Here is a 14062-nt window from a genome sequence, read left to right as displayed (position 1 = left end):
GCGGATGAAGAATAGCCCGGTGGAAGGAGTTGCGCATGCGTCGTGGCGGCGCGTGCTTTTACTTCCTCTCCTCCTCGCCCCTCCCCACCCGGCCTTAAGAGACAGGCGGCCCGAAATTGCGCACTGTGGAAACAATGCAGTTTGCGCCGCTTTAAGTGCTCTGGAATCCTGGGGCCTGTAGTTCACAAAGGTTCTAACCTCCCTATATATTATATTGATATTATAATTATTATATATATAGATATAATATAAAATTAAATATGTATTATATTATAATATATTTATGTATATAATATAATATATTATAATATAATTATTTATAAAATTATTAATATTATTAATATATATAGATATATATATATAGTATATTATAATATTAATATATTATACATTAATGTCTATGTATCTACTGTATGCTGCATCCACCTCTACTCGCCTCTCCTCATATGCTGCATCCACTTTTCCAACCAGTGTATAGCACCAGAAGACAGTTCAGTTGTAGCCCCTGTGTACGGCCAAATTGCACAACGTTTCCACCAGTGTTGTAAAACCTCCCGGATGTGAGTGTGCGAAATGTGCACAAAGGAAAAGTGGTTTTGCCCAACAGCCGCCCTGTGGACTTGCCCTTAGTTTGGTGGTTTCATTCTTCTCTTTCTCATTCCAGGCTCCCCGTCTTGCCGAAACCTACTGCGTGTGCCACTTGGCCACCGGAGACATGCTGAGGGCCATGGTGGCTACAGGCTCAGATCTGGGGAAACGCTTGAAGCAGACGATGGACGCTGGGAAGCTGGTAGGCGCCGAGCTGCTCCTGCCTTGAACCTTTTGCATTTGTAGAGAGGCAGATATATGCATCAGTGAAATATGTATGTTGTTGTTGTTGTTGTCTACCTTCAAGTCCTACTTGACTTATGGTGACCCAAAGGTGAACCTATCATGGGGCTTTCTTGGCAAGTTCCTTCAGAGGGGGTTTGCTCTTGCCATCCTCTGGGGCTGAGAGACTGTGACTGTGTAAACCCAAGGGGTGTTTACACAGTCAAGCTGGGATTCGAACCCTGGTCTCCAGAGTTGTAGTCCGGAACTCAAACCACTACATCACACTGGCTTTCTGCACCGTACTGGCTTCATCTCTGATATCAATATCAGATGTTTATATCTGGTCTGATATCACAAGACACCAGGGGTGGCACAGGGGTAAAATTCAGTTAACACAATTTGATTACTTACTAAACGTTGTCAAATATATAGGTTCTAATTTAATTGTGGGATCTTAGCTTGTGTACACTAAACAGGAAAGGGAAAATAATTAAACAAACTATAAATGCTACATTAAAACAATTTGATTGGTGGAAACAAGACAGTTTTAAGTTGGCTGCAGCAGTTTTAGAGACTGTAAAACTACACCTGCGTTGTCCATTTGGATGAAATCAATTTAACTTGGAACAGTTTTAGCAAAAAGACATGTTTTGATTTGATGCCAGAATGACACCAGTTTGAGAGACATTGGAGCTGTCAGAGGATGATATTCCGCGACTAGGCTGCCACAGCAGAGAAGGGCCTTTTGACTTACAATAGTCATAGAAACTGAAAAGAAAGGAAGGCATAATTTAAACAGTCTGAAAGCTTACTAAACAATTTTAACAGTTGATTCCAGAAACAGTTGCTGTATGGCTCTGTGCGAAATCCTTAGGTCTCCGACAGCTCTGATACAAAACCATGTTGTAACCTAGCTCTGGAAAGGAGCCAGAGCTTTATTTCCCTTGCGATACAGCCAGGGAAAGCTGTGGCTTAGAGAACTCAATTTGTAAATTGAATGGAGGCCCAGCTTTCTGCTCTGGCAATGTTCTGTTGGCCTTTGAATTATGCGCTGGACAATTGGACATATCCCACCAGGGAAATGGCGTGTTAAACGTGTCGGCGGAGATTTGGAATCGTTTGTGGAACTGCTGGAAACACATTCAATTTGCTGACCTGCCAGGTCTTATATCCTGATTTATGAAACAACTGTATGAAGCAGAACTTGGTGTTCCTGTTATATTAATGTTTGAGTTTTAGCAGAAGGTGACTTTTCCTAGCCTTCCTGACTGTGAGGATCCCACTTTCTCCCTCTGCTCTTTTGATTTGCGGACCTTATGTTTTCTGAGACGTTCCCTCGAAGGCCATTTGCTTGTTTCCTTATTAAAATATTAAGAGCATGCCTTCTGCCAAACAAGCAACATCAGTTTAAACACTTTTTAATGAATTAAAAATTCAAAACATTCATAAATAACTCAAGCAGTCTAAAAACATACCAAACAGCTTGACAAGTTAAAATGATTTAAAAGGTTAAAGCAATTTGCAAAAGTGTGGGAAGAATTGATGTGGAGAAGGCCTTTGCTTTTCCCTTCAAGGAGGAACATTTTGTGATCAGCATACAAAACATTTCTTGTTCAAAAGATATAAGCAATGCCATTATTTTAAAGATGTTAGAAGTATCTGTATTCATTGTCTAGCTGAAAGCAGGACTATGAGCCCCAGCAGCCCTGCTAGCACAGCTAATGTCAAGGAATGCTGGGAGCTGCAGTCCACAACTGCATTGGGGATCTAGAAGCATGTGTAACCCAGCCTCATGCCAGCAGAAATCACCTTGTATTACTTCCTCTTGCTTTGCAGACTGCTTTAAAGTCAGATTTGAGGTCTAAAAGGCCTTCTTTTTTCTTCTTCTACATTTCATTCACCTGACAGCTTACAAACAAGGCTTCATTTAGAGTTTTATGGTTTTAAAGCAAGACTACTACGATGGATTGTGCGTATCTGTACCCTTTGCTCCCAGCTTTCATGGCAATAACAGTGGGCTGGGCAGGGCTGTTACAGAGGTGGCTGGGTATCCTAGATAGCGTGGCTGTTCTGCTTGAGTCAGTAATCTGCTTTGCCTGTACATCCCACCCTTAGGTTGTCTGTTAATGGTAGTTTACTCAACAGCAAGGGCCACAGCAGAAAGTGACATACATATTTACAGAAAACTGTGTAAATCAATGTCACGTGCGATTGAACTGTAGCTTGAAATATGAAGCTTTTCTGAAAATTGTAGGGGAGACGGATGATGAAGTCCCCAAAGTCCAGCCACTGGGCTGACAGCCCCATCCCATGACTGTCAGCCTACAGAGGTTTCAAGAATTCAGTGCGCTTTGAGCAGGGAATGCTTGTAGAGCAAATAAGTCAGAGTGAGGTACACAGCTAAAGCAAGGCTCCTCTGTCCCTCATCTCATCTCCCCTTCCCCGTCTCTTGTAAGGTGAGCGACGAAATGGTGGTGGAGCTGATTGAGAAAAACCTGGAGACCCCTCCCTGCAGGAACGGCTTCCTTTTGGACGGCTTCCCTCGTACCGTGCGGCAAGCAGAGATGGTAAGCAAGTCCAGAGGTGCCCTTTGGTCTGCTCCTAGGCTCAGGGCAAGGAAAGGCAGCAGATCTGTGTGGGCTTTTGGCTCCCCTTGAAAACTATGGGAGAAAACTTTTGGCTCCCCTTGAAAACACAGACTGATAGGGACAGCTCCCCTTCTCATCAATCCAGAAATCCACTTTTCATTTGGAAAAGGTGGCATTTTCTGATGTGGAACTATTTGGAGTAGGTGGGTTCTGCCTATTTAAAAGCTGAATCATTGCTCCTGGAGGTTTTTAGAAGATGAAATTAACATTTGTTTTTGCTCTGATAAAGGGTCAACATGTCACCAGCCACAAAAATAGCCCTGAGGGGCTCCAGTGTTCTGCTTTGCTCACTCCGAGATTACAGGGTAAATGTCTGCCTCGTATCAATGTAGCAGCTCACTGGTTTGGATTGGCTAGTATTTCCAGTTTTTAGTGGGAATGTGTCATCTGTCCAAATCTCAATATCACTATAATTTAAGTTCATGCTGGCATCCACTGGGAGGTGCTCACAGCTTGGAGGATTTTGCAACCTGTGAAGAAATACTGCTGAAGGGTTCAGGTGTCCTTTGTTACTGTAGTTTTTAAAAGCTTTGGTTTGGGCTGATTTTAAACACCAATAAAGCTAAAAGCCCACATTTCGTTGCATTTTTACAAGGGGTTGGGATGATTTTTCACCGGAAAAATAATTAAAAATTAAAAGAGGTGAACTGAATGTAGGAAAGTTTACTGGTTTTATTTTAATAGCTTTGAGAAATAATGACAAAATCATTGCCTGAGCACCAGTATGAATGGTCTACTGCTGAACTGCAGGTTCATTGGTTTTGCTCGAGTTTCTTGGTCCAGAGGAGAGTTAATTTCTTCAGGAAAGGAATTATCTGCTTTTTGTGTGTTTTAAAAGTATTCTTCTCTTCCTCCTGAAATCCTGCAGCTGGACGAACTGATGGAGAAAAGAAAAGAGAAGTTAGAGTCTGTCATCGAATTCAGCATCCCTGACTCCTTGTTGATCCGGAGAATTACTGGAAGGTAATGGAGAAACAGCTTTCCTTTGGGGAAGCTTGGTATATTTTCAGTAGCATTTTCCTTATAATGTGGTTTTTGCAAGAAAGCTGGGAAATACAACCCAATGTTGTCTAGAGGACAGCAGCGTTCACACCTGTGTTATAAATCATGCCTGATGCATTGTTTGATGGTCTGACTTCTGAATAAAACTTCACTGGAACTCTTTGCCTTGAGCAGGTCTAAAAATGAGCTTCACTGATACCTGTCGGTCTCTTCTAGGCTGATCCACCCAGCAAGCGGCCGTTCGTACCATGAAGAATTCAACCCTCCGAAGGCCCCCATGAAGGATGACGTAGGTGTCTTTCCTGTTTTGAACTCTAGCTCTTCATGGCTCTGTTCAAATTGCCTTGGACTGCTCTCACACAGACCAGGGGAACCTGTGGCCCTACCGTTCCCATCAGCGCTTTTCTGCCAGATCAGTGGTCCGCAATGAGAGTTGTAGTCCATCAATATCTGCAGAGCCACAAGTTCCCCAGTTCTTCTTTGAAACTTTGTGATACCTTCCATAAAGGCAGCGAAGACATCAAATTTGTATTTATGGTTTTTGTAATGCTACTTGCTCCAAATGTTAGTGGACTGCAACTCCCAGCATATTCCTCATCACTGGTTATTGCTGCTAAGAGTTGCAGTCCAGCAACAAAAATTAAAAACCATTAAAAGTGCAACTGCTGAAAAGAACAGCAACAAATATAAACAGCAAAACAGTTTGTGCTGTTAGTCTTTCTACTTACATATTTGGTTTGTAAACCTAGGGTGTCATTTGTAGGACTCTGCATCCCAGCTTCCTTGGCAGCAGCACAAGAGATGCAGAGCTGTGACTCTACATTTGCCTGGTTCCAGTTCATTTCAGTTCTAGTTCTTCATTTGGTTTAGATCAGGATCAGCAGGGCAATTCAAAGCTCCCTCATAGTCCACCTTAGAAACCTGAAGTTGAGTATTTTACTATGCTGGATATTTTCCTGGCTTTGGTATTCCTGCAGGAAACTTAGTCTGGGTGTCATTAGGTATGGAAATAATATTACAAAAACATGATTTTAGAATATTGAGAACTTGTCACAAGAACAACCTGAGACCGGCAAAAGCTATTTTCTCTGCAAAATGACAATGTGCAAAGTCCCAAATTGTATATAGGTTTTGAAAAGGTGTATTTTTTTTAATATCGGTCTTCTAGTGGGAAGAAAATTGCTCAAATTACCCATTACTTCCTTTGAGAAAATATTTAGTAGCCCTGACTGATATCTTCCACTTTCCTGGGGCCATCTTTTCTCATTTGCACCTTCCTCTTTGCCAGGTGACTGGGGAGCCCTTGATCCGGCGTTCAGATGACAATGAAGTTGCCTTGAAAACTCGCCTGAAGGCGTATCACACCCAGACAACGCCGCTAGTTGACTACTACTCCCGGCGTGGGATCCACACAGCCGTCGATGCTTCCCAGTCCCCGGATGTGGTTTTTGCCAGCATCCTGGCCGCTTTCTCGAAAGCAACATGTAAAGACCTGGTCATGTTCATTTAGGGCTCTTCTCCTGTCTGGTCCTTCCTTCCTTCTTTCCTGTCTTCTGGGATCAGAGAGAGAGAGGTAAACAGAGAGGGAGATAGATATATAAATGGATAGACTGGGAGCACCTTAGGAGGGAGTGTGGAAGAGCCAGGGAGGAAGGGCTGGTCAGACTGTCCATTAAAACAGAATGTGATCCTCTCTGATTTGTACGTATATATTATTTTTGGGGGGAATGCTTTCGGCCTGTGGCTGCAGATGACCTGCAGGGGGTGCAGCGGACTAAGATTGGCCCTCCCAAGTTTAGGAAGAGGATTACAGCTGCTGAGTCAAAAAACGAAACTGTTTTGCTGCCGCTGATCTGGGAGACCTGGTTAAGATCGGAAAAACATTGGTGCTGTCTGTGTGGTTTCCACCTACATGTCTGTCATCCTGGCCCACAGTGCTCTGTAAAGGTCATGTCTGAGTGGTGGCAGGAAGCAAGGTGTTTGGCTGGCATCCTCGCTCCCTGAGTCCTTGGCTCCGTAGCAGCAGGAAATTGGATGCCGTGGCAGCTTAAGAGAGTATGTACCGAAGCACAGGTGTCTGAAGGGAAAGGCGTCTACATGGCATTATAGACATCCTGTTTTGCTTGGGTCAGATAGCATTGCAACCAGCTCACACTGACTCACGGGAGGAGTCTCTATTCCACACTTTCACAACAGTCCGGTGAAAACATAAGCCCCAGGATCTAGCGCCAGGCTTCACAGCTCCGTTTTTCCCCCCATGTCAGTGTAAGAGTGAATCCATTCCAGTTTTTAATCCAAACTTTAAAGGAGATATTTGGAAGTCCTGAAACCTTTCACCAAGGCTGCATCTGCATTGCAGAAATAATGCAGTTTGAAATTTGCATTTAAGTTTGCTTTAACTGACAAGGCTGAATGCTATGAAATTCTGTGATTTGTAGTTTTGTGAGATATTTAGCTTTCTCTGTCAGAGAACTCTGGTGTCACAACAAACTATAAATCCCAGGATTCTGTAGCATAGAGCCAAGACTGTTAAAAAGGTGTCAAACTGCATATTTATGCATTGCAGATGCAGTACAAATTAAGTTCATTACATTGGCTAGCACAACCAGAATAGATTCTGCACCTCACTGACATGAGTCAGTAGAGTTTGCTGACCCAGGAAAGTGGCGTACAAAAAGAGGTTTTGCTATCCCCTTGCAGGAAAAAAACCCTGAAGGGGAAAAAAACAAGAATGTCTGGATTTTGAGTTTCCTCTTTTGAACCCTCCTTATTTTTAAAGAGAAACTTCTGTCCTCATGACTGTTAAGAAACTTTAAAACCCACACGAAACATTTGGTGAAAGAGCTTTGCTGCTGCTTGTAGGTGAAGCCAAATAAATGAAATAGATGCAAAGCTGCTTACTCTTTGTAGCACAAAAAGGGCATAAGGGAGTCCAATAGCTACTCAGGCCAATATCACACTGCTGTAATAGCTCTATTATTCCACTTTTCATGAGGACTAGAAGCTTCTGAGAAGTGGAACTTGGAATGCTGAAGTAGCATGAAATAATTAGTCTCAAAGGTGCTACTGGATTGCTTTAATGCCTTTTTATGCTAAAAGAGACCAAGATGACCATTTCTTTGAACTCTAGCTTGTTCAGGTTGGAGAATTCAACTTTTCTGTTCACTTATACATAAGCTATCACAGGAGGAGATAACAAAATAAGGGCAAGTTGGATTAGGTGAATGTGCAGGCTTGAGAATGTCTCAGCTCAGTTAGAACCACACTAGTGTGGGTTGGAGTTACAAGACAAACCATGCTGTCTACTTCTCAGCTCCTTTTCTCCGCCTTTAAGCGGAGTCTTCCTGCGTGGGTTGAGTTGTGTACATGGGAGTGGAATCTGCAAGCCACCTTTGCTTGAGCAAGATATGCAGCTGAGCCCCAGTGATAAGAACTGGCACAGCGCTTGGCTTAACCAACCTTGAATCTCCCTAGGACCAGAAAGATCGCTAGAAGTCCTTGAATTGGGCAACACAAGGATAATTGCCCCGCCTGTCCTCTTTACAACCTTGTTCTCTTCCTCCTGGGAATTTTTCTACCAGAAACCCCCGAGATCCAACAGGACCTTGAAGCTGCTGTGAGCTCTTGATCCTGGTGTAATTCTAACCTGCCTTTCCGATATCCTTGAGATGCACTTGAGTTGGTTAGGGAAGGCTCCAGTTTCGTAATACAGTTCTGTTCATGGCTCTTATCAAACGGGGTTGCCACTTAGCCTCCACTTTCCATAAATATTAATTAATGCTGCTGGGTCAGTGCAGGGACATAGCTAGGATTTTAAGAAGGGGGGATCCAGACTAAGTGCCACCATTATCATGGGGTTTAGGTGCGGTGGTGCAGCACACACACCATTCATTTTTCTAATGGAAGGGGGGGGGTCTGGACCCCAAGACCCCTACATCCTTGGCTACGTCCCTGGTCAGTACTGTGTTTCATGACAGCACGATAAGGGTGCGGATTCTGGTGGCCATGGATAGGCCTGCCTGCTTCCAGGGTCACTGCCGCCAGATGTTTAGCTGACATAATAGATCAGGGTCAGAAAGCACAGAATGTCCTTCTCAGGGGGAGCAGGATGGGGAGGGAGCCATTTTATCTGTCCACTGACCTGTGTCCTTGCCCTTCCTTCTCTCCCTCTTTTATTCTTTCATTTTTCTTTAAATACCTTTCTTTGCATGCAGATGACTCTTCTCAAAGGGATGTGCTTTTTGTTGAAGAATGGTTAAATAGATTAGGGACGTATCTCACTGTGCAAGAGCACTTAGCCCGTGAAGATGACAATAAGAGTGCGTTTCCCTTTTAACACCAAACAGTGGTGGTTGAAAGTATGTAGTTGAAGTTGAAAATGCTGGCTGGCTTGAACTAGTGTCTGTCACCAAATTAAACCTGCCGTATCTCACAGTATTAAGACACAGGTGCACCTGTGGCACTGAGAGTTGGCCTTGGAGCAAGATGCCTGTTCATGGGTCCCTCCTTAAACTTAGCAACAGACATTTATGTCCAATATCTGGGCTGCTGAGATACCAAAAAATATTTTGTGAGGTATTAATTGTTTTTAACGTTCCAGGACTTATGAGGCCTGGGCCCACACAGATTTCCCCACACACCTGTAACCTCACTCCCAGCCCTAGTTGGGCTAACTACTCAAAACAGCTTCTCAATAGGCTACTCCCCTCTGAAGTCCAAAACAAGTAAGGTTATCTAACACACACACAAAAGTTAGTAAACCTATGCCAGGGAACCCAGTTGGGAGCTACTGTATAATAAATGAGCAGTTTCTCCTGGAATTTGAATGTCTCAAAGTGTCGCAAAGAAATCACTGTGTGCAAATGCCTCTCTCCCGTTTTCTGTGCAGAAAGCACCTCTCTGCACAACAAACCTTTTTTCCTATGCAGAAAGCAGGATTTGGGGGAAGGAAACAAATTGTGTTTTTCCTACACAGACTAATTTCTCTGCAACACTTTGACACTTTCAGATATGAAGAGAATATTATGGAGGAATCTTAATTTTCTTCCACAAAGATGGGAAAACTACCGTTAGCACTCATCCTTGCATGTGTGAATGAAGTATCTGAGGATTTACATCTGTAGTATCTCCTCTGTTGCAAAGGGTGTATTTTCCTCCCACGCAAAGGGCATTTCTCCTCTAGAGGAGGACCCATTTCACAGAGCTGCGTGTAGGAAGAGCCATGCATTGGGAACGGCTGCTAGCAACCCATTTTCCTTTGTGTCTTGCGTGCGCTATCGGTCCTAGGCTTAATCTCTCCTAAATTATCCCCAACGGACAATTCTATGGCCCTTATGGGGATTGCGTGCCTCGCGAATGAGATGAAACATGACACAATCAAAGCCATTCTTTTGTTGCCATCTTTGAGACAGGGACATCTTGTTCACTAGGATTAGGAGTTCTCTGGTGAGCGTAAGCTGCTTTGGGCATCTTTGTAGGTCTGTCTAAAGAGGGCCTGTGTTATAATCTAAGGGAGAGGGGAGAGCCGGTGGCATCCTAGGAAGCTGCAGGGAAGCAGCTATTAAACAACAAACATGAGAACTGCCTTCTTAGGTCGAGCCAAGGTCTGGTTAGCCGAGTGACTGCCAGTTCCTCCCTCCATTGGGTGTTTCTGTAATTTTGCAGTGTAAGCTGCCTTAAGAACAATGTTATAGAGGGTGGCACATTGGTGCCTTAAAAGAGGGATGTGACTGTTCTTGTGGCCTTTGACTTTTCTAGTTTCCCTGGAAATAAAAAGGGAATGAACATCCAAGAATATTAAGAGCCCTTTCACACTACACACTTATAGCACTATCATTCCACTTCAGCTGCCATGGTTGCATCCTGGGGTTGCAGTTTAGGGAGATGTACTGAGAAGTCATCTGGAGAGCTCTAGCGCCTCAACAAACTACCGGTCCCAGGATTCCATAGGAATTTATGATGGCTGTTAAAGTGGAATCACAGTGCTATAATGCTGTCATGTGAAAGGGCCCTTCCTTCAAAAACAAAAGTGGGAGTCCCTGGGCAGAATGCTGGTTCATGTGTTTGTCACAGTTGCCTATCCCTGCTTTGAATGAACAGCTGCAGCCTTTTCCTTTTGCCTAATCCCTTGTGTGTCCTTTCCTGTTTCTCTGCCATAAACCATAACCCATTTTAAGGACCATTTTTCCTTTTCATATTTGTCTCCATTTCAGCCGCATGAATCCAAGAGGTGGACGGGACGGGACACCGTGGACCGCTGCAAGTTCATCCCACCATCACCCCATTTCGCTGCATTTGAAATACATGGGGATGGTGGGAGGGAAGCACCGTTGAAAGAAGGGGCAGAGAAAGCTGAGGGGTGGAGGAAGTTCTTTCCAGAAGACTATTTGGGAAGAAAAAGGATTGCACAGTGTCAAAAACCAGATTGGAGAGATGGATGCCATAGCTGGGACGCTGGAAAGTCATGTGTTGCGAGAAATGATCTGTAATGAGACATCAGACCAGAGGGGTGCATGACTCCCTCTGGAGTTTGTTGGACTGCAGCTCCCAGCAACCAATGTTGATGAATGCTGGGAGCTGCAGTTGAACACGTGGAGAGTTGTGTGTGTCTCTCTCTTGACTTCAGTAATATAGATTCTACCTCTGGCATGTTTGTATGACCTAAGAGTAAAATGTGCCCCCAATTTTTAATCAGGAATCCAGAACTTGGAAACATGCCTTTTATGGGCTAGAGCCTCCACAGAATGCCCCAGTGGGCATAGAGCCTTAGGGGCCTTCAGCTCCCAGACTGCCCCAGCTGTGCTGTTAAGGAGATCCTCCTACTGGCATAGGAGAGAGTCCTCTTTTCATTTTTCCCTCCTCTAGAAGGCTATTAGCAACCTCCTACAGAAGACTTTGCCTTCTGGACCTGGTGCTGCTTTAGCCTAATTCTCCCTTGGAAATCAAAAGGGAAAAACCCAAGCATCCTTCTCCCAGAAACATCTTGTGCTTCCAACCTGTTCACTTGCCTCCTTTAAAGAGACCACCTCTTGCTTCAATAAAAACGGCTAACAATTTTATACCTCGATTTTTTGCAATTGTGTTGGGGAGGAGGGGGCAAAGACCTTTGTGGCAATTGGGTGGTTAGTCTGTGCAGGGATTTAGCCCGAACTTTAAAGGAGGTATCCAGGTGTTGGGATGGTGGTAGTCAGCACTTTGGATAGCGTTTTTGACGTCTGGAATGAGACCTAGAGAGGGTTCACTTGACTGGCTTAGTCAAGTTATTGCCTTTTGGAGGATATACTTAAAAGCAGAGTCATTGGCTAGATGAACAGAGAAGGTAGCAAGAATAACTTGGTGTTCTGAGCCAGTTGTGTTGCTGAGTGGAGAGGAAGGCATGACAGTTTTAAGGAGAGGACCTGACTCAAAGCGACTTTTGCAGAGCAAGGCCTTTGAATGTGGTCCTGGGCAGGAGAGGGCTTGTTTCCAAAGGTATTGCTTCCTTCACTGGCCATGTGGCATCCTTGCAATTCTGCTGCAACAATGGTGAATTGGTTTGGGGCCACGATTTTTAAAAACCAGAAGCTATTTTGAGTATTGGGGTTCCCAGCCAGCAAAGTGTTTCTGAACATATCCAGAATGTTTTCTTCCAAAGTAGCCTTGATACAAAGAGACAGAGTTTGCAGCTGGGAGCATTTCTGTATTTGGACTTCTGCACTGCTCCTTTTAACATGGACCAGTTCCTCACTCTTCTTCTTTGCCAGCAGCTGCTGTAATACAGTGCGGTAGTTAAAATCAAGAGCTGAGAAGAAGCCTGTCAATCTAGGCTTCTCTGGCTTCCATTAAAAGAGCCGTGTTTCAACCACCCACACTACTCCCTGTACGAATATAAAAGCGATTGCTTCTGAAATAGCTGCGTGTGCTTCAATTCCTCCTCTTTTGTGCTCGCCTCCAATCACCGCTTTTCCAAATGTAGCTCATTTCCCAATTTAATGTTGGTGACCCAGCAAAAAAAACAACAAACCTCACAACTGTGCATCGTCTGCACCTTTGGAAAGCTGTGAATTGCCTTAAATGCCAGTGTTTGTTCCCTCGATCTTCGCTTTGACCTTGTGGACGATCAGCTTTCCTTACATTTCAGAGTATCTGCTATTGTAGGGAAAGAGATGCTGGGTAAACCAACTGTCCTTTTCAAGATAGCCTGTTTCTCCTTCCAGGAAATTCATCTTAGCTCTGATCTTCGACGGGTCTGTACCTCTCTGTTCGTTTTAATGCCACTTTGCTGCTCCAGTCATCCCTAGTAAGAAATACTCCTTCTCCATATTCACTTGGGACCATCTGTGTTTTATAAAGGGAAGGGCATTTAGGATTTCTCAGCTAGATCAGTTCTTTCCCAGGCTACAAACTGCACAGTTTCATAGAAAGGAAAGTGGAATAATAGTGCTGCAATTTTGTAGTGTGAATGGTCCCTGTGCCTGTGGAGGTAATGGGACTGAAACAAGGGCCTCACATGTGGATCTTGGGATCTGTACAAACACATAGCAAGAGGTACAGTCTGTCAGATAGCCTGGGCCTAAATCAGGCAGCTTTTCTAGCCATTCAGAGACCCAGTAGCTTGAATCTATAGAGATAAGACAGCAATTGTTAAGCCTTCCCAGGAATAATAAAGGCCACATGCAATCTCTTCTGTGCACAGTTACTTGGGATTAAGCTCCATTGAACGCATGGAGGATATTCTATGGAGACATGATGTATGATAGCATCTTCATATTTAAGGATTTTTGGAGGATAATGGATTGGAAAAGTGGTCTGCTCTCCCCTTGCAAGCAGGCAAGATTAATAACCACCTGCTTGTCAAGGTTGAGCCCCCTCACTTTAAAAATTTCTTCCATTGGCTAGGCTGCCTGGGGCTTTGTCCAAAAACATCTTGGAGAGGACAGCATGATCCCTTCTCTTGCATCAGAACAAAAGGATATATTTGAGGTTCTCCCATGTATGCCCTGTTTCAGAATCAAAAGTGTTTAAAAGAACAAGAGAAGTGATTCGCACACACAAACACACCTGATTAAATCTGTGGAGTTCTGGCCAACTGATCACAGCTTGCATCCTGACTCACCTCCCTTTTTGCATTTCTGTGGCTCCAGTGTTTATGCATTTTGCCACAAGCCTAAAGTTTAGAAACTTGAAAAACCAAACACTGAATCTCAACATCTCCAAATCCAAATCCGTGACATCCTGTGCTTGATGATGTGAAAATGCAAACCCACATGGGCTGGTTAACATGGGTGGTGCGGTGGGCTGCCTTCTTGCACTCCAAAAACGCCAGAACCAAGCGCTGGTTCTTTGCTGGGCAAGGGTGGGCTATCCTGGATTGGCAGATCCCTTCTGCACAGGTGGCAGTGAATTTTTCCAAGGCAAGCAGCAAGGGTGGCTGCTGAGGTTCAAGGACCTGAGGATGGGATTCCCTCATCTGTTGCTAAGACAACCGTTTCCATGGGAAACAGCAGAGCAGCCTGATGATGATGGAGAGGATGCCCTTGGTGGGGAAGACCAGGAGGAGGGAGGAAGCCTGCAAAGGGATGCAACCTGATGTCAAGGAAGGCTGGTTTGGTGTCTTGGCC

The 14062-nt window shown here is 44.3% G+C and overlaps 1 protein-coding gene across 3 annotated transcripts; it reads left to right on the top strand.

Annotated features, from left to right (window-relative positions):
• Window positions 1-639: 639 nt before the first annotated feature.
• AK2 (adenylate kinase 2) lies at window positions 640-11521 on the top strand. Of its 3 annotated transcripts, none has more exons than XR_006100759.1 (6): window positions 640-790; window positions 3270-3380; window positions 4330-4424; window positions 4680-4752; window positions 5752-6036; window positions 10676-11521. XR_006100759.1 is itself a non-coding variant. In XM_042440523.1 (6 exons), exons 1-6 carry the CDS (start codon window positions 716-718, stop codon window positions 10681-10683), a joined length of 558 nt encoding a protein of 185 aa, XP_042296457.1. In that variant the 5' UTR covers window positions 664-715; the 3' UTR covers window positions 10684-11521. The 3 variants fall into 3 exon arrangements, 2 of the variants coding, with proteins under 2 accessions (XP_042296457.1, XP_042296456.1); XM_042440523.1 differs by having other exon boundaries at window positions 664-790; window positions 5752-5947; XM_042440522.1 differs by lacking the exon at window positions 10676-11521 and having other exon boundaries at window positions 664-790; window positions 5752-6156.
• The last annotated feature ends 2541 nt before the right edge of the window (window positions 11522-14062 follow it).

This window comes from Sceloporus undulatus, chromosome 9, assembly GCF_019175285.1.
Source record: "Sceloporus undulatus isolate JIND9_A2432 ecotype Alabama chromosome 9, SceUnd_v1.1, whole genome shotgun sequence".
Classification (NCBI taxonomy): Eukaryota; Metazoa; Chordata; class Lepidosauria; order Squamata; family Phrynosomatidae; genus Sceloporus; species Sceloporus undulatus.
Note: the sequence above shows the minus strand (reverse complement) of the source record. Positions and strands in the feature narration are given on the sequence as shown.

What these genes read in the sequence shown, in the direction of transcription:
- AK2 (XM_042440522.1), top strand. Translation starts at nt 716, where the DNA reads ATGCTGAGGGCCATGGTGGCTACAGGCTCAGATCTGGGGAAACGCTTG. An exon ending in CGATGGACGCTGGGAAGCTG is followed by an intron (nt 791 to 3,269) that starts GTAGGCGCCGAG and finishes GTCTCTTGTAAG; the next exon opens with GTGAGCGACGAAATGGTGGT. An exon ending in ATCCGGAGAATTACTGGAAG is followed by an intron (nt 4,425 to 4,679) that starts GTAATGGAGAAA and finishes GGTCTCTTCTAG; the next exon opens with GCTGATCCACCCAGCAAGCG.